This window comes from Dipodomys spectabilis, unplaced genomic scaffold (assembly GCF_019054845.1).
Source record: "Dipodomys spectabilis isolate Male_0828 unplaced genomic scaffold, ASM1905484v1 ptg000024l, whole genome shotgun sequence".
Lineage (NCBI taxonomy): Eukaryota > Metazoa > Chordata > Mammalia > Rodentia > Heteromyidae > Dipodomys > Dipodomys spectabilis.
The window spans coordinates 3,886,425-3,907,013 of record NW_024870701.1 but is presented as its reverse complement, the minus strand read 5'-3'; the positions used below and the strand labels follow the sequence as shown (position 1 = coordinate 3,907,013).

General features: G+C 40.1%; 1 protein-coding gene across 1 annotated transcript in view; it reads left to right on the top strand.

Moving 5' to 3' along the window:
- The window catches only part of Abhd3 (abhydrolase domain containing 3, phospholipase), a 51,260-nt gene that overhangs the window by 21,219 nt on the left and 9,452 nt on the right, over positions 1–20,589 (top strand). The window contains exon 5 of the mRNA XM_042675248.1: positions 17,060–17,172. Coding sequence (XP_042531182.1) covers positions 17,060–17,172 — 113 coding nt within the window. The remainder of the gene's footprint in view (positions 1–17,059; positions 17,173–20,589) is intronic.

The following is a 20,589-nucleotide window of genomic DNA, read 5'->3' as shown; positions in this document are numbered from 1 at the left end:
ATACTACCTGTCCTTTTTTTTTTACAGTATCAAATCACATTTAATAAGCTGGATTTCTTCCATTCTAAAAATAATCACATATTTAAATAGGCAGGCACTAGTCATGAGGAGAAATATAGCCAACATTTGTAATGTGTGAGTACTTTCATGAATACTTATTTGAAAAATAAAACTTTCCTTCTATCAACATTATAATACAAAGTCTTCCATTTTACAAAGAAATAACTACCTGTCCTTTTTTATTTTGTTATTTTTTTTTTTGGGCAGGGTCTTGGTTTTTGCCTGGGCTGGCTTGGACCACAATTCTCCTGTTTATACTTCTGTGTAATGGAAATGATAGGCATACTCCACTTCACTCATATTTTTGTTGGTTGCAGTGGGTTCATTTGATTTTTTTCCCCCAAGCTGGCTTTGAACTACAATCCTTCCAATCCTAGAATTACAGGTGTGAGTAGATAATTTTTTAAAGTAGGCTTTAATTTTTTAATTTTTTTATATTTTATTATCATAAAGGTGAGGTACAGAGGGGTTACTGTTACATAAATCAGATAAAGAGAGAGTACATTTCTTTTCGGACAGTGTCGCTACTTCTTTTGCTTTCTCCCAGTCTTTCCCTCCCATCCCCAGCCACAAGTTGTATAGTTCATTTTCAACATAGTGTCTAGTGCATACCACTGGGACTTTAAATTTTAAACCAGGTCTCCTTCCCCTTCTGCCATCCCTGTCCTTTCTAGTATTTGCTATTCATCTCTTAGCAAGTCATAATTCTATCTGATGTTTAAACCTGTAAGTTGATCCAGGCTTGTGGTTGGGCCTGTAATCCCAGCTATTTAAGATGCTGAGGCTGGAGGAATCTTGAACCAAGGAGTTCAGTACCATCTTGGGCAATACAGTGAGACCCTGTCTCAAAAATCTAAAAAGAAAGAGAAAAGAGGATATTCAGGAAGGGAAGCAAAGAATGTTAGAAGGGAAAGAAGGAGGAAGGGAGGGAAGGAAGGGAAAAAGGACAACAGATATTGGGGTCTCTGAAAGATCAATGAAAGGATCTGCTACATCCATGCCAGAGGACCACGCAGAGGCAGGCAGGCACAGGGGAAAGATTATTACAAGGTTTATTAGAGGAGCCATATTTCTCTCGGAGAGAGAGAGAGCACATGGCGACCTCCACTATCTAGGTAGCAGCAGGGTCTGGGGGCAGGAAGTGAGGTAGATGGGAGTTCAGGTGGGTCTGGGTGGAGAGAGGGAGGGACCAGCTATGTGGTAAGAACTCCTGGACAGGGAGGAGCTCAGGTCTGGGTGGAGCTGAGGACCAAAGGTGGGCATAATGCTTACAGTCTGAGCTGAAATCTAAGCTGAAATCTCAGGAGGCTGAAATCTAAGTATCATGGTTCAAAGCCAGCCAGAGGAAAAAAAAAATTGGTAAGACACTTAACTCCAGTTAACTACCAAAAAAACAAAAACAAAAACTAAGGTACAGCTCCTAAGCCCTGAGTTTAAGCCCCAGTACTGGCACAAAAATATATATATAAGAGAGATCTAGAGAGGAGGGGCAGGGTAATGGAAAGGGATAGGGAAAAGGAAAGCAGTGCTGGAAGGTAAATTATTAAACTCACTGAAATACATTTCAGTAGGTCAAAGGTAATCCTATTAGAACTGGAAGGAACTGTTTTGTTTTGAGTCATTAGCGAATGACATTAAGACTATAAATATGAAGTCATTCTGGAAATGAAAATATACTCGTGCCAAATGTGAATGCTTTATGAGCACTGTGGAAGAACAGAATTCTTATACTCTGCTTTGTAGTCACTTAGGCCCTAGAAGGAATCAAGATCAATAAGTTTGCAAAAGAAAAAGTTGTAAAAGTGTTTATGCCCTTCCTCAAGTGCCTTATAATCAATAGTTTGATGAGAAGGTTCACATTTCCTCATTTAGGCTAGCTATCCCTTTCAGATTCTTGTAGACAGTACTCTGAATAGAAAGATTGGAATTTTCCATTTTGGGCTTAGTCTAAGCACATTCTTTTGAGGAGTTCCCATCTGCTGTGCATTCTAACATTAAGTCCTCTACACATAAATGAGGAAAACCTGATCTGATGTTCTCCAGGAAATAGCATGCTAGAAGAAGTGTCTATTGGATCTCATAAAGTGAAGGACAAAGAAACCCTATTCCTCATCAGCTCAAATTCAGAGTCAAACATTATTCAATATCAACTATAAGTGTAGGAACTGAGTGTGGTAGTGCATACCTGTAATGCTAGTTCTTTCCTTTTCCCTCTTCCCCTCCCTATCCCCTCCCCTTCCCCCTTCTCCTCTTCTTCCTCCTCCTCTTCCTTCTCCTCTTCTTCCTCCTCTTCCTCCTTATCCTCTTCTCCTTCTCCTTCTTCTTCATTTTGCTTGTTAACTGGAGGTAAGAATCTTGTGGATTTTCCTGCCTGGGCTGGTTTTGAATTGTGATCCTTCAATCTTAGCTTCCTGAGCAGCTGGGACCTGGTGGCTAATACCTTTTTATGCTTTATGTTGGTTATGAGAATCACCTCAGTGATTTAGGTTTCTAGATGAAAGAAATGAGACATAGGAAGACAAGAACTGTCCCTAGCCAAGAACTGACAAAGTCAGGACTCAGACTTAGGTGATCTGACCATATGCTTATATTTCTTGACCATTATACTAAACTCCTTACTATTTCCAAAGTAACAGAATTCTTTGAGGAGGGCAGGGACAGAGTTGGCAGAATGATGGGGAAAATCCTAAGAAATTTGGAATTGCCAAGTTGGAGATAGGGACATAATTTGATCTTGTTTATGTTTGAGAGGAACCATAGCAGTAAAATGTAGAAAAGGGATGGATAGGGAGGAAGTTAAAGGCCGGGATACCAGTGAGAAAGCAGTTACTACAGACCTTCCCAGAATTTGGAATTAGAAAGCAGACATAGGGAGACTATATAGAGGAGAAAACAACAACAACAAAAAAAAAATAAGTGGATTCAGGTCTCACTCTCAAATGCTATTAATAAATGTTTGGAGACTAAGTTTCCAATAATGAATTTTTTGGAGACACATTCAAACCAAAGTAGGCATATAGGTAGTTTTTAGATTATCCAAGTGGGAATTTCTAGTAAACAGCTTGATATACTGAACTGACCCTTGGAAGAGATATGAGCAGGTAGAAATTGGAGCCCAAGAGTGGCTGAGATTTCTTGGGGAGACTGTAGAGGAGAGGTCTATGGATAGGCTCTTAGAAAACAATGGATAAGCCAGGTGCTGGTGGCTCACGCCTGTACTAGCTACTCAGGAGGCTGAGATCTGAGGATCGAGGTTCAAAGCCAGCCCGGGCAGGAAAGACTGTGAGACTCCTATCTCCAATAAACCACCAGAAAACCGGAAGTGGCGCTGTAGCTCAAGTGGTAGAGCGCTCGCCTTGAGCTGAAGAGCTGAGGGACAGCGCTCAGGCCCAGAGTTCAAGCCCCATGACGGACAAAAAAAAAAAAGAAAACAATGGATAGCAGGTGTAGTAGTATACACCTATAACCTTCCATTACTCAGATGATGGAGTTAATTACTCAGAGGATAGAAGTAGGAGGATTGTGATAGAAGATCAGCCAGGAGAAGGTTAGTTTGAGGAAAATTAGGATGAGAAACTATCTGAAAACCAAATTAAAAGCAAAAGGAGCTGAGTTCAGATGGCTTAAGACTGTAATCCTAGCTACTTAGGAGGATAGATCTAGAGGATCATCATGGTTTGAGGCCAGCCTGGGCAGAACAATTTTACTAGTCTTCATCCCCATTGAACCAGCATAAAACAGGGCTGGAGGCATAGCTCAAAGTGATAGAGCACCAGCCAGGCAAGCATGAGGCAAAAGGAGTGAAGCCATTTGAGTTCTCTCAAGCTCTATCTTGCCAAGACTTTGCGTTCCATACCAAGCACTATAAAAAGAAAAATAAAATTAATACAGGTACCAGTGGCTCACACCTGTAATCCTAGCTACTCAGGAGGCTGAGATCTGAGGATCTCGGCAAAGCCAGCCTGGCAGGAAAGTCCATGAGACTCTTATCTCTAATAAACCACTAGAAAACCAAAGTGGTGCTGTAGCTCTTGCAGTAGAGTACTTGCCTTGAGCTGAAGAGTGCAGGGACAGTGCCCAAGTCCAGAGTTCAAGTCCTACAGCCCACCAAAAATAAATAAATAGATAGATAAATAAATAAATAATAAAATTAAGACAATACAACAAGAAATGGGAAAGAAGTCAGAAAAAGAAAAGAAGCTGATTAAGAAGCATTATATCTTCAGGTTTGAGGACATGGCTGAAGTGATTGTCTAGCAACTGAGAGACTCAGGGTTCAATCCTCAATACCACCGTTATCTTTCGCATTTGTTATAGTTTGGATCTTACATGCTGCCCAAAGGCCATGTGCTTAAAGTTCAGTTGCCAGTTGAGGGTGGTGCTGGGAGGTAGCAGAATCATTACTGTAAGGACTGGTTGGATCAGAGGACAAAGGTCACTGGGCAGGTGTTCTTGTATATTTTGGCTTTTCCCACTCCATTCTTCTTGGCTGCCAAAAGATGAGCAACTTTGTTCTGCCACATACATTCTTTGCTATTATGTTCTTCCTCATCACAGGCCTAGAAACAAGGAAGCCAAGTAACCACAGACTGAAACCTTAGGAACTGAACCAGAAATACATCTCCCAGCTTTTTAATTCTTCCCTGCCCAGGATGTCTTGTCATAGTATTGGAAAGCTAATACAGCATTTAAGTCAATTAGAAATTTATTTCAAAAAGATGCAGCAGGGGGCTGGGAAGGTGGCTCAGTGGTAGAGCGCTTGCCTTGCATGCAAGAGGCCCTGGGTTCGATTCCTCAGCACCACATAAGCAAAAATTAAAAAAAAGTTAAAAAAAAGATGTAGCAACCCGCCAACTCATGAGAATACTTCTAGTTTTTACAAAGTCATAGTTTATTAGAAGAACTGTTCAATTTTTTTTAATTTTAAAGTTCAAGTTTAGTTTCCATCACTAATAAGCTAAGTGAAGAAGACAAGTCAAATAACCTTTCTGATTCTTTACTTACCTGAGGGGGAAAAAACAATACCATTGTACACATGCCACTTCATAAGGATATTTGATGTTTACATGCAATAACGAATAGCAGAATGTCTTCATCATTGAAGGCATAATTGTACTTAGATCCTTAGAGAATAAGAACTGTATATTTAATTAATGTATACTGATACATTCTATAATAAATTTTAAATAGTTGTCTAAAAGGATATAACTAATTATATTTTTGGCCATTTAATAAAATTGCCCTAATTAAATTAGGATCATAAAAATGGAAATAATTTGTGGTTCTGAAAGGACAGAATTTTGATTATAGTTTGGTTATTTCAATTCTTTCTTAACTTTTGGATCATACAAACAAGATGCCAATATTAAGGATGAGAGCTAGCTTTAATATTTAGGTCCCTTGATAACATGCTCTCTTAGCTGAGAGGAGCCATTGTTGCTTTCTCCTAGAAGTCTTGTTTATTTATACCTCTCCTTGTTCCAAACCCAGAGTAAGAAAGCCCTTAGGGTAGGCATAAAAAAAAAAAAGATGATTCTGCCAAGATCAAACAGGAAGGACCTGTCTCTACCTGAAATAAACCTCAAACAACTGTTAAAGGTGAAATGAAATGGGGGGGGGGAGGGGGCGTCAAGCAGTTTTCCTAGAAGAGGAAGGAGAACACTGTAAAGGCTTTGCTGAAAGATATCAGATGAACTCTGTGTAGGGATTGCTGAAGGTCTGCCACCACATATTTGTCTTCATTTCCTACTGGTCATTGCAGGAGTATGGGAAGAGCAAAGGAAATCTGAATCACAAGGAAAGCTGAAGCCTGCACTTCTCCTTTCCTGGTTGTTTTCTGTAGGAGATGACAGTCCTAGTCTCAATAGACAGAACTTCAGATATCCTGTAGGGTTCTGGGCATGCTTGGAAGAGATGGAACCTTTTCTTCTCTCCCTGCAGATTAGCTTTCAAGGTTAAGAATCTAGGAGTCCTACCCAGGTGCTAGTAGCTCATGCCTGTAATCATAGTTACTTAGGAGGCGGAGATCTGAGGATCATGGTTCAAAGCTAGCCCAGGCAGAAAAAGTCCTTGATACTCTATACCCTTTTCTGCTTATGTAGTGCTGAGGAAGCACCTCGTGCATGCGAGGCAAGTACTTTATCATGGAGCTACCTTCCCAGCCCAATATTCTATACTCTTATCTCCAATTAATCACCAGAACACCAGTGTGGCTCAAGTGGTAGTGCACTAGCCTTGAGCTGAAGAGCTCAAGCGCTAGGCCCCCAGAGTTTAAGTGCCCCCCCCAAAAGAATACAGGAATCCTGCTAGGCACTGATAACTCATGCCTGCCTATAATACTAGCTACTTAGGAAGGTGAGAGCTGAGCATTGCAGTTCAAAGCCAGCCTAAGCAGGAAAGTCAATGAGACTCTTACTTCCAATTTAACACCAAAAAGCCAGAAGTGGAGCTATGGCTCAAGTGGTAGGATATAAAGTCCTGACCTGAGTTTAAGCCCTAGAACCAACTCCAAAAGAATTAATTTTAAAAAAATGAATCTAAGAATCCAAGTTACTCACAAGCTCCCTGATATTACTGATTGATTACTAAATTTAGCTTAGGAATGATAATTCACAAAGAACTTAGTGAAAATTGAGTTTGTTGTTGCCCATTGGGTTATCAGACACCTGTATACTTAGGCCCCACAAGGAAAGTGTTCTAGCTGCTTTGGAAAATAGTCTAGCAGTCCCTCAAATATTTAAACACGGCTCAGAGCAGTAAAAATACGTGTTCTCTTAAAATGTATCCATGTTTATCTATTATAATATTATTCCTACTAGCTAGAAGGTAGAAACAACTCAGAGATTTCCCAGTCAATGAATGTATAAACAAAATGTGGCCTGTCATATCATAGAATGATCATATTATAAAGTATTGGGTGCCTAAGAACCTTGAAGGCATTATGCTAAGTGTGAAGCTAGTAACAATAAACCATATTTGTGACTCCATTTATATAACATATTCACAAGAGGCAAACTCTCTAAGAAAGTAGATTAGTGGATGCCTAGGGCTCATGGAAGAGACTTTCTTTTCAGGGTGGTGAAAATGTTCAAAAATAGTGGTAGAGGTGGTTGTACAACTTTGAATATATTAAAAACCCTAACTTGTACATTTTACATGGGCAGATCACCTGATGCATAGAAATGACATGTCATTGAAAAGAAAAGTTCCTTCAGGCATTTCCTAACTCAAGTCAAGAGCTGCTCCCATGGAAGCAGGAAGAGTCTTCAAAGCTATGCTTCTCAAGCTGGGTACCAGTGGCTCCCTCCTATAATCCTAGCTTCTCAGAAAGCTGAGATCTGAAGTTTGAGTTTTGAAGCTAGCTTGGGCAAGAAAGTTGTTGAGACTCTGAGTTCCAATTAACCAGCAAAAAGCTAGAATGGGAGCTGTGGCTCTAGTGATAGAACACCAGCCTTGAGCAAAATAAAGCTTAGAGACAATGTCCAGGCATTGAATCAAGCCCCAGAACAGGCACAAAGAAAAGAGAGGAGTGTTGAGAGGGGGGGCGAGGGGAGGAAGGGGAGGGGAAAGGAGAGGAGAGGAGGAAGGAAAAGAAAAAGGAAAGGGAAGGGAAGGGAATGAATTGTGTGGTCTAGGCATGGTCTCTCACTCTTCATAGCCTGATACCAGTCCCTGATAAGCTGAGAGGCTTCAAAGGAATATAAACCAATTTAGAAACCACAGAAGCACAGAGGAAAATGCTGGTTGCTAGAGGGTGGAGTGGGGGAGTGAGGAGATACTTGGCAAAAAGACAGAATTTCATTTAGGAAGAGTAAGTTCCAAAGAGCTATTATACAACTTGATGACTGGTTAATAACAAAGGATTATATTGTATGCTTGAAACTAGCTAAGCAAGTAGATGTTTATATTCTTATTTTAAGCAGTTGTTCAAAGGGGCTTCGATTCTACAAGTCAGATTATGAGTATAACGTATTTTGATCATTGTCACCCCTTCCACTGTTCTCCCCCAAGAGAGTAGATTCTGAGTAGCTATTAAGTGTTCTCACCACAAAAAAATAAGCATGTGAGGTAATAATCATTTAATTTACTCCATTTAGCCATCATATAATGTAGTCTTATTGCAAAACATATTATACCAATAAATATGTACAATGTTTATTTTCCAATTTAATAAAGTATATGATTTTTCTTAGAAAAAAGAATGTAAACCAATTCAGTTTCCACACACCCAAGGTGACTTCCCCCCCTCAAAGAAATATTCATAATTTTAATTTTGTAAAACCAGTGATTGAACACAGGGCCTCTGGCCTGCTAGGCAAGACTGTACCACTTGAGCCACGCTCCCAGCCCTATGCTCTGGACAGTAGAAATAGCATACTGAGTTACATACTGAGACTGGCACTCACTCTGGGCTGGCACTTTGAATGTCTCTGTTTTAGAGGTTTTCAAATCTCCTTCTATAGATGTGGACATGTCTGGGAAAGAAGAGTCTGAAAGCTAATTAGGGTAGGAACTCAGAGTGTCCAGGCTAGTGTCTCGACCTTTCAGTGCTGTCTTTCAGTCAAGTTAGGCTGAGAACCTCAGGGAGAACTAAGAATGACTCCTATGAGCCACATCTCCCTCCAGTCTCAGCTGCTTTACATGGCTAAGGTCTCAGCTCTGGTGGCCAGGGGTATGGTTCAAGTGGTAGAGCACCTGCTAAGAAAGCATAAGTTCAAACTGCAGTACCGAAAACAAAAACCCAAGGACCCAGATCAGATCTAGATCCTGGTGGCACATTAAGAACTCTCTGTAAGCTTTAAAAAATCCTGATCTATGAACCCTACTTATCCAGAAGTTCAGATTCCCTTGGTTTCAGATAAACACACATACTCATATGTATGCATATTCTTCAATGAGTTTCATGTACAGACAAGGCTGAAAGTCCTGTGAGGGATGAGTAATTGTACATGTGGCAGCCGTACTGACTCAGGCTCACCATCCCTGGTCCCAGAGACAGCCATAGGAAAGCACAGACCTGCATGTTAGGAGCCTAGACTGTAAAGAACTGGCTGGCTGATGTTAGCCATGAAGAGAACGGCCCTCTTGCTGATGTGGCTTGTGTACCATGTCTGCACGAGCATAGCCATCTGGAGCATTAGCAGGAACGTGGCACGCAGGTCATCTTAGCTTCAGCATTTACCAGCCTAACTCATGGGGCCCTCTGTTTTGCAGTTAATTATTTTTAGACACTTGGTCATTTTTATTTCAGCAACTAGGTGAAATGATTGTGTATTAAGTTGCTGATTTTATTATATATACATATCCTTTTTCTTTTCTATGACTTTTTATTTGATTAACTCATATTCCAAAAATAAGATCGATTTTCCTAGAGACAATTGGGGCAGTTCACGAGGCACTGGACAAGGAATGAGGGGAATGAAAACAAATCACACTTCAGAGATCAACTTAAGAGCATAATTGGTCCTGTTATTTAAAAAAAAAGTATTCCCTTTTGAAGTTCCACATCTACACAAAAGAGTTCATCTAATAGGATCATCAAATAACTATAGATGATTAAATACTCAGGATAAGACTATAAAATGAAGTATTCTAAATTTCAGATGATTGTCAGATATGACAATAAAGTACACATGAAATTTAAATGTTTATATATATATATATATATATATATATATATATATATATATATATATATACATTTCTTTTTCAGTTTTTGTTTTATTGAGAAAAACTCTAAAACCCTAGATGGTATTGGCTGTGAGGTAACTCCAGTGTTAAAGAAGGATTCTGTTACAGCTCTACTGCAGATTAGCAAACTAATCTCTTCCCAGAATAGCTAGGGAGAGCCGGGCTACCTGATTAACAGGGTAAATTTAAAAATTTTTTCCAGGCTAAAAAAATGTAATGGGAAAAAATTTAATGCTAAAACAGAGGTCTTCTGAAATCAGATATGAAAATTCTATTTCCAGGTTAGGGAGAAATCAACTTCTTACTTTTTCTTTTTGAGCTCTTAATCAGTTAAGAAAAAAACTATTAGACCTGCATGTATGGAAATATCATGATACCCTTTTGCACAAGTAAAATTAGATATGAACCATAGATAAAAATTAAATACAGCTTTGCGCTGGTGGCTCATGTCTGGAATCCTAGCTACTCAAGAGGCTGAGAGCTGAGGATATGGTTCAAATCCAGCCCAGGCAGAAAAGTCCAAAAGACTCCAACTAGCCACCAGAAAACTGGAAGTAGTTCTGTGGCTCAAAGTGGTAGAGCACTACTAGCCTTGAGCAAAAGAGCTCAGGGACAGTGCCCAGGTCCAGAATTTAAACCCCATGACAGACCAAAAAGAATTAAATATATACTTTATTATTTTCCTTTTATATATAAATATTAGGAATTATACATGACTAATCTCTCAATGCTTGCTTTAAAATGAACACTTACAGCTGTTAAACAGATTGCTGTTTGCTATTATTCTTGCTCTCTGATCATAGTTGCACTTGAATAATTTGAACAATCTTTATTTGTAATTCTGTCACATTTTTCTGTCACTAAAAAAAAAAATGTATGCTCAGTTATCTGCTGGAAAAATGTGTATTGGTGGCTCACAACTATAATCCTAGCTTCTCAAGAGGCTGAAATCTTGGCTCAACATCCTCAAGACAAGTCTGAGACTCATCTCCAGTTAACCACCAAAAGGCCAGAATAGAGGTGTGGCTCTAGTGGCCCTGTTTAAGCCCTTGTACAGACACAGACACATACAGACACAGACACACACACATCTGCTGGAATGCTTTTTGGATTTTTTGCATTTTTTTTTTCAAATATCTTTCCCATCTTATCTCACGCAGATAAATCATGCCAGATCTTCATTCATCCCTGTTCTGATTAGGTATGGTTCAATTTACCTTCTGTGCTGGGAGTATGGAAATGAAAGAAATTACTACAAGAAGTTACTAGTTGCATTTGTAGCCCAAGTAGCTGAGAAGAATCTAGTTGTTCACTTTAAAAAGCTGCTAAATTTTATCTTTAGTTGTGAAGACAATTTTTGGAAAGCCTGCTAATTCAGATATTAGAAAGACTGTATTATGCCCCAAGTGTCCTTGCCGTGTGTATATCCTGAATGAATCAGTTCTTTAATAAACCTGTGCATGGTTTCTTACTTTAGATGATAATGAAGATATCTGTCTCCTTTTGGAGGCAATCAAATGGCAAGGAGAAATATTTTATATAATTGCTCAACTTCTGCAAATTATATTAATCAAGTCTTCTCATTTTCAGGCCTGTGTGTCTCAGTTCTGTTTGACAGGTATTTATTGACTGACAAGTAGGGCTTATAATAGACACTAGGACAGTGTGAACTGGAAATCCAGGCAGAATTAGGAAAGGTGAGGCCCTAGCAGACAGAAGTCAAGACTTACCTGTAGTCATTTACCCGTCATTTATTCAAATGACAATTGCAACAGTCAACTGCTGACAGTGTAGGACATCAAGCAGATGAAATGTATACACATGCACGTAGCAAGGATGGCACAAGTTCTGGCAGCCAAGAGAACATTAGGAGCCCATTGATTTGAACCTGTACATGTGGAGAAAGAATAAAATACTGAGATGGAAAGGATGTTTGGCTTCCTGTTGTCCAGGCCTAAAACACTTGGAGGAGTTTGTGCTTAATTCAGTACTAATGGAAAGCTAATAAAGGATTTTCTGCAGAAAAATGTTCATGGTTAGAACCTCAAGTGTTCTTCATGAAAATTTGCCTGACAGTGCACTGGATGGTAGATTACAGATGGTGATTAGAAAATACTGGAGGGGCTGGGATGGTGGCTCAGTGGTAGAGTTCTTGCTTTGCATGCATGAGGCCCTGGGTTCCATTCCTCAGCACCATATAAGTAGAAAAAGCCAGAAGTGGTGTTGTGGCTCAAGTGGTAGAGCTCTAGCCTTGAGCTGAAGAGCTGAGGGACAGCACCAGGCCAGAGTTCAGGTCAGTGACCAACAAAAAAGAAAAAAGAAAATACTGGAATTACCCAGTGAATTGATGATTACTGCAGCCCAGGTGAGAAGCAGGAAGGCCTAGTGATAGATAGTAAAAACCAGATCTAACTACCCTCTTTGTACTCAGCATTCTAATCCACACCTACCCGAGGGTGATCAACTGTGAGAACTTTCTTCTGTGATTAAGGACCTTCTCTAGCCCCTGGGCACACCAGAAGTCCTGGAGGCTTCATTTCTTCTAGGAATAGTCCTCAAGCAGTGACTGAAGGGACATGGTGGATATTAGTCCAACTTACTTGCTGCTCTTTAGAGATTTTTTTTTAAGCCTCATTTAACATAATCTCCCAAAGAGTTCCCTAAGAAGATTGAGTCCCAGTTGTTCACAGCTATAAACTGCTTGGTAACATTTTCTTTATTGTCTTCTCTTTTTTTTATTTGTGCCAATGCTGGGCTTGAACTTGAGAATTCATCTGCAGGTCTTAAGTTTATCAGCCTTATGGAAAAAGGCAAGGTCACCTATAGTTAATAATTAACTAGGAAATACAGATGTTATGTACAGGAAAATGGATAATTCTGAGAAGTAAGGAGAGTTTTTATGAAGAGAGAAATGACATAGGAAATATCACAATTCTATAAAAGGAGGATTGAGTTTGGTCATTTTTCATTTGAAAAACAAGAACAGTCCAGTGAAGCTGCTTGCTAGGACATAGAAATTTGGTGCTCAGGTTGAGAGAAAGACAGTAGACAAGTGCACCAAGAAGTGGTTAATGAAGCTATGGAGGTGAGTAAGGCCTTGAAGAACTAAGTATTGGGCTGGGAATGTGGCTTAGTAGTAGAGTACTTGCCTAGCATGCACAAAGCCCTGGATTCACTGCCTCAGTACGACATAAATAGAAAAAGTCAGAATGGGCACTGTGGTTCAAATGGTAGAGTGCTAAGCCTTGAGCAAAAGAAGCCCAGGCCCTGAGTGCAAGCCCCAGGACTGGCAAAAAACAAAAACAAAACTGAATATTAAGGCGGGTGCTGGGGGCTCATGCCTGTAATCTTAGCTACTCAGGAGGCTGAGATCTAAGGATTGTGGTTCTAGCCTGGGCAAAAAGTTCATGAAACCCTTACCTCCAAAACCAGAATTGGAACTGTCGATTAAAGTGATAGAGCACTTGGCTTGAGCACAAAAGCTCAGAGATAGCACTCAAGTCCTGAGATCAAGCCCATGATTACCACCACCACCAAAAAAGATCTGAGGCATAGGATTCCATTGTGTGTGTGTGTGTGTGTGTGTGTGTGTGTGTGTATCACGTTTTCTTGATCCATTCATCTACTGAGGGGCATCTGGGTTGGTTCCGTATCTTAGCTATGGTAAAAAATGCTGCAATAAACATAGTCATGCCGGTAGCTTTAGTGTGGCCTTGTTTGTGATCATTTGGGTAAATGCCCAAAAGTGGGATTGCTGGGTCATAGTGGGGAGCTCTATGTGGAGTCTTTTGAGAAACCTCCCTACAGCTTTCCAAAGTGGTTGAACAAGTTCACATTCCCACCAACAATGCAGTAGGGTTTCCTTTTGGCTACATCCCCTCCAGCATCTGTTGTAATTAGATTTCTTGATTCTAAGTGGGGTAAGGTGGAATCTCAATGTTGTTTTGATTTGCATTTATTTTATGGCTAGAGAGGTTGAGCATTTCTTCATATGTCTATTGGCCATTCTTATTTCTTCTTCAGAGAAGTTTCTCTTTAAGTCTTTAGCCCACTTATTTATCAGGCAGTTGTTTCTTTGAGGATTTGTTGTTAGGGGATTTAATTTTTTGAGTTCCAAGTATATTTTAGATATGAGACCCTTATCTGTTGTATGGCTAGTGAAGATCTTCTCCCAATTCGTGGGCTTTCTGTTGATCTTGCTAGCTATGTCCTTTGCCATGCAGAAGCTCTGCAGTTTCATGCAATCCCATTTGTCCAACTTTTCTTTGATTTGTTGTGTTTTTGGGTCTCTATTAAGAAAATTTCAGCCTGTGCCAAGGAGCCCTAGAGTTTCTCCTATTCCATCCTGTTATGTTTTCAGGGAAGGAACAGGTGGCTCATACCTGGAATCCTTGTTACTCAGGGGGCTGAGACCTAGAATTGAAGCCAACCTGGGTAGAAAAGTTAATGAGACTCCATCTCTAAACTGGCATAAAAGGTGGACTATTGGCACAGCTCAGATAGTAGAGCTCCAGCCAGCAGTGAGCAAAAAAAGCCTAGCCAGAGCACTAGGCATATATCAAAAAGATGACATTAGACAATAAGTTGTATTTTAGAGATCAGTTTAAGTGTATGGATTATTTAAATTTTTCCAACTACTCATTATTGAATCAACAGATTTATAAATTATATAATCTTCCTAGAACATGGTTTTGGAACATTAAAATTACGGTGGTGCCAATAACTAGTTTCAGTGTCTTTATTAGAGGAATGTTATGGTTTATCTCCTTGGTATGAAATTCCAGATAATTTTCTGTCATAATACTTTTCCTTATAGTAGTTTATTCACATGCACATTCACTGTATTTTAAAGAGAATTATTCACTCCTCGCAGATCTGAAATAAAGCATTTTGGATGCGGTTCTGCTCTAAACAAAGCCCTTATTGATGAATTTCACATAAAAACCATTTGTTTTAATGTATTATGTATTGAGGCAAAAATCAGCTTTACATAATTTAACATGTTCAGTGCCTACTGCAGTGTACCATGTTCAGCACAGCTGAGGCTAACTAGACATAGTTAGAAAAAAGAAGTCAGACTGGCCATTACTGTATCTGAAGTAAAGGCCCTTTATTCCTTCACTGACAGATGGAGTTGGGGATAGAGAAATAGTTCTCTGGTTAGGAACTTACCACTTTTTAGGGAAGAGGATTTTATTCACTATGTAGTTCAGGTTGGCTTCAAACTCATAATTCTCCTGTGTTGGCCTCTAATACTCTAGTCACAGACACTTATTTATTTGTTTGTTAATTGTGGAGCTTGAACTCAGGGACACGGTCCCTGAGCCTCTTTGTGCTCAAGGCTAGCACTCTACCACATGAGCCACAGTGCCATTTCCAGTTTCTGAGTGGTTTTTTTGGAGATAAGAGTCTCATGGCTTTTCTGTCCTGTCTGGCTTCAAACTGCAATTCTCAGATCTTAGCCTCCTGAGTAGCTAGGATTACAGGTATGAGCCGCTGGTGCCCAGCCTATTTATTTATTCTTTGTTGGTCATAGGGCTTGAGCTCAGGGCCTGAGCACTGTCCCTGAGCTTTTTTTTTTTTCTCAAGGCTAGGGCTCTACCACTTTGAGCCATAGCTCCACTTCCACTTTTCTGGTGGTTAATTGGAGATAAGAATCTGAGGATTATCTTACCCATACTGGCTTCAATCTGAGATCAGTGGATCTCAGCCTCCTCAGTAGTAGAATTACAGGTGTGAGCTACCTACGCCTAGCTACAGACACTTGTTGTTGTTGTTGTTGTTTTATAACAAATTATTTTGGAGGACTAAGAATGTGGCTTAGTGGTAGAGTGCTTGCCTAGAAGCCTTGAGTTTGATTCCTCAGTACCACATACACAGAGAAAGCTAGAAGTGGTGCTGTGGCTCAAGTGATAGAGAGAATAGCCTTGGGCAAAAGAAGCTCAAGGACAGTGCCTAGGCCTTGAGTTCAAGCCCCAGGACTGGAAAAAAAAATATTTTAGCTTGGGAGTGAGGGACTGATACTTTTTTTATATATTAAAAGTATAATTCTACAAAAGCAGCAGTGGTACTCACTAAATACTATGCTGAAAATTATAACTTGTGAGTGGGGATGGGAGGGAAAAACTGGGAAAGATTGAGGAAAGGGATGACCTTGTCCAAAAAACGTACTCTTTTACCTGACATGTAACTATAACACCCCCCCCATATCACCTTTATATTATAAATAAAACTTTTTTTGGGGGGGGGTCCGGTTGTGGGGCCTGAACTCTGGGCCTGGGCTCTGTCCCTCAGCTCTTCAGCTCAAGGCTAGCACTCTACCACTTGAGCCACAGCGCCACTTCCGGCTTTTTCCTTTTTGCTTATGTGGTGCTGAAGAATCGAACCCAGGGCCTCAGGCATGCAAGACAAGCACTCTACCACTGAGCCACCTTCCCAGCCCCAAATAAAACATGTTTAAAATATAATTCTCTATTTTTTTTTCTTCCTAAAGTTACTGTTCTTCCAAAGATGGAGACTTGTTTGAGCTGAGGTTAAAACAATTTTTTCTCAGTATAGGGTTTGGAAGTTAGGGCTCTGGAGCTTTTTTATGCTAGTTATTTTTTTTTTTTTTTTTTGCGGTCCGGTTGTGGGGCCTGAACTCTGGGCCTGGGCGCTGTCCCTCAGCTCTTCAGCTCAAGGCTAGCGCTCTACCACTGGAGCCACAGCGCCACTTCCGGCTTTTTTCTTTTTGCTTATGTGGTGCTGAGGAATCGAACCCAGGGCCTCGAGCATGCAAGGCAAGTGCTCTACCACTGAGCCACCTTCCCAGCCCCATGCTAGTTATTTTTAAGATAGGATCTTGCCTCCTATGTAGAGTCAATCCTGTTGTAACTAGGACAGGCGTTCACCACCACACCCATCTTCTTCCATAGAGATGGAGTGTTGTAGACATCTTGTTTTTACAAGGACTGCCTTAGAACCATCTTCAGGTTCTCAGCCTTTCTCAAAGGTAGGATGACAAGCATGTGCCACTGGTGCCTGGCTAGAAAATTATATTTTAAATTGAAAGTAATTTTGTTGAGTTTACCCACCTTGCATCAGGGTTTTCTTTGCATGTTGAAAAGTCTTTCTGTTAGGACCAACTTGAATCCTGTTGACTTTAAATGGCATATATGTATAATGGAAAAGATGAAAACAAGTTATTATTGACAGTATGTGTAAAGAATGGTTGCTTTTCATGTTTATGACTTTCATGTTCTTCTTACATATTATGCAAATAATCTTACCTTTTAATATTTATTATTTATTGCTTATCATTTGCTTCTAGACACCAAGGACATACTGTTGTGCTAACACTGAAGACTTGGAGACAGTTATTCACCATGTTCACAGCTTGTTCCCTTCTGCTCCTTTTCTGGCAGCAGGAGTTTCAATGGGAGGGTAAGATTTTTCTCTTTGTAAAATATCTGAAGAGAAGAAGTCCTACTCAGTATCCCTTTCTGAGGACTATAAGCTAGCTACAAATTTTATATTATTTATTTATTTGCCAGTCCTGCAGCTTGAACTCAGGGCTTGGGCACTGTCCCTGGTTAGCACTCTACCACTTGAACCACACTGCCACTTCTGGCTTTTTCCATTTATGTGGTACTGAGGAATTGAACCCAGGGCTTCATGCATGCTAGGCAAGCACCCTACCACTAAGCCACCTTCCCAGCCCTACCTAGAGATTTTAAAATAAGTGTTTGCTTATTTGCATCTTATCACGTGGTTGAGAGAAACAAAGAAGAAATGAATTCAGGTAATTTTTTGCATGTGTTTGTATGTGTACGGGTACTGGGGCTTAAACTCAGGACCTGGGTGCTGTCCCTTACCCTGTTTTGCTTGCAGCTGGTGCTTTACCTCTTGAGCCACAGCTCCACTTGTGGCTTTTTAGTGTTTATTCATTGCAGATAAAAATCTCAGGGACTTTTCTGCCTGAGCTGGTTTCTAACCTCAATCCTTAGACTTCAGCCTCCTGAGTAGCTAGGATTACAGTTGTGAGCCACTACACCCAGCTTTTAGGTAAATGTTAATATTTGCCTTGGCTATGTAGTAATAAAGGTACAAGTCCTTCGCTGGGGCCCTTGGTGATTTGTGAGACTTGAAGACTGCCTGACCCCTTGGAGATGATTTGCAGCTCTTTATTGCATGTTGCCCCTCTAATTCCCTGCATTGAAACTCAGGATGCTGAATTTATAGCAATAACATACATCATTCTAGTCTCAGAAACAATCACTCTCCAGTGGCCTTTCAAATTATTTTCTCCTAGGAGGTTTGTTTTGTTCTGATTTGATTTGATTTGGTTTGGTTTCTGGGCAAATGGAACTGAAATTTTGTTGTTCATCTACTCTAGCTGCTGTTTTAAACGTAATACTGGGGTTTGTGCTGCTTACCCTTACAGTGGGACTTACCTGGAATAATTATTTGCCATGTTTATATTTAAGCTTATTTCTAATAATAATTATTATATTGTTCTAGTGGCATTGTACTTAAGGAAATCCAACAGTCTTATCTAGTATTTTACTGTGCCTTAAATCCTCCATGCCACTATATAAACCTATTTCCTAATTTTTTTTGTCAATGATGGGCTTTGAACTTTGGGCCTGGATGCTGTCCCTCAACTCATCACCTCAAGGCTAGCCCTCTACCACTTAAGCCACAGTGCCACTTCTGGTTTTCTAGTGATTTATTGGAAATTAGAGTCTCACAGACTTTCCTGTCCAGGCTGGCTTTGAACCACAATCCTCAGATCTCAGCCTCTTGAGTAGCTAGGATTATAGGCATGAGCCACCAGTGCCCAGTTTACTTTTTAATTTAACTTATTTATCAACTTACTTTTTGTGTGCTGGATATTAAGCTCAGGATTTCTTGTATTCTAGACAAATGCTCTACAGCTTGGCTCTACTCCAAAATCAGAAAACACTTAAAGTGAAGAATGACATTTTTCTTAAATTTGTAATGGATTTATCTATCATTTTGGTTTTCAGAGTATCTTAGGGTCATATATATTTGAAAACAGACATTGCGAATGTTAGACTTTGAAAAGTAGGTTTTAGCAAGAGCATTTTAGATTCTGATAAACATAAAAGTACAAAGAAAAAGAATACATCTCTTACATTAGCATGGAAGGTTTGACTTGACCTACAAAAGGAAGAAATCTGAATCAATGCAGAAAACCCAGGCAGAATTTCTCAGTTGTGCTGAATGGGCAGAATTTAGCTTTTTTTTCCTTCCCCGTGACATGAGCCTTTGAGGGATGGGGGGAATACTGAACTTTTATCCCTTAGTCATATAAATTCTTGGCTTTTTTTTTTTTTAAAGGCCAGACCTTACATAAACAGGCCTAGATTCTTTATTCAGAATCTCCTGGGAAGTGTCTATTCATGCCAGGCATTGAAGCCTCAGTGCCTGAAGGCAAGAAGTGACCACTAGTCTTTATAGCTAGTTGAATATTAATGTCATGTAAATTATTTGAAGGAAGCACCCTTTCTAGTTGCCTAGCAGTATGACACATTCCCACATGGGCACATAGTTTGGGGGCGGCTTTTTCAAGCTTGACAGTTTTGGGGTTTGTTTTTTGTTTTTTTTTTTCTTTTAGAGATGGAACTGACAAAAGCATGGTCTGAGGGAGAATCTTATGTTCAGTGGTCCATGGACTTGGGTAATCCCCAAGCCTGTGATGCTAGGTGCCAAGGGCAGGCTTTAAGCCAGAACTGACTAGGGCCAAGGAACCCATGCTACTCTAGACCTGGACTCTGGTATCACAAAAAATTGATGAACAAACTTTATAAATGAATTTTAAAAGCTGGATACTGGTGGTTCCAAGGATCACAGGTCAGAGTTATGTCTGGCAGCAAAGTCACGAGACTTTCATCTCCAACTACCAAAAAGCCAGACGTGGAGCTCAGGCTCACGTAGTAGAGCACCAGCCTAGAGGAATAAAGCTAAGGGACAGGCCTTGAGTTCAAGCCTGGTACCAGCACACACACACACACACACTTTCCAAATATATATACACATATATACACACACATACACACACATATATGTGTGTGTAGATAAGAGGATCCTCATAAACTCATTCAGCTTCAATAATTAGCAACACATATATAATTTGTTTCATTATTTTCATCCTCCTTTCTATTCTTTCCTAAGACATTATTATTAACTAAATTTTAGACATTACATAAAATATTTCATCTGGGCTGGGCGCTGGTGGCTCACGCCTGTAATCCTAGCTACTCAGGAGGTTGAGATCTGAGGATCGCGGTTCAAAGCCAGCCCGGGCAGGAGAGACCGTGAAACTCCTATCTCCAATAAACCACCAGAAAACCGGAAGTAGTGCTGTAGCTCAAGTGGTAGAGCACTAGCCTTGAGCTGAAGAGCTGAGGGACAGCGCCCAGGCCCAGAGTTCAAGCCCCACGACAGACAAAAAAAAAAAAAAATTTCATCTGGGGCTGAAGCTGTAGTGCAGGAGTAAAACAACTTGATTAGCATGCACCAGGCCCTGGGTTCAGTACCACAAAAATAAGTAATTCAGTTAGGTCACTTCTTGGCCTTTGTGCTAAGATCAAGTTCTGATCTGTTCTGATGATCTTAATATCTGACACATCCTCATTCATTTATAGAAGTGCAGCTTGAAGCAGGGATATGGAGAGTGGAACAAGAGCTTATTCTGTCTATGCCGTCCATCTGCCTGGTATTGCAATACTTCCAGAAATGGTACACACACAAATTAATACAAAAATATTTTAGTGGTATCTTTAAAAGGAATCTCTAAGCTGGGCACTGGTAGCTCACACCTATAATCTTTGTTAC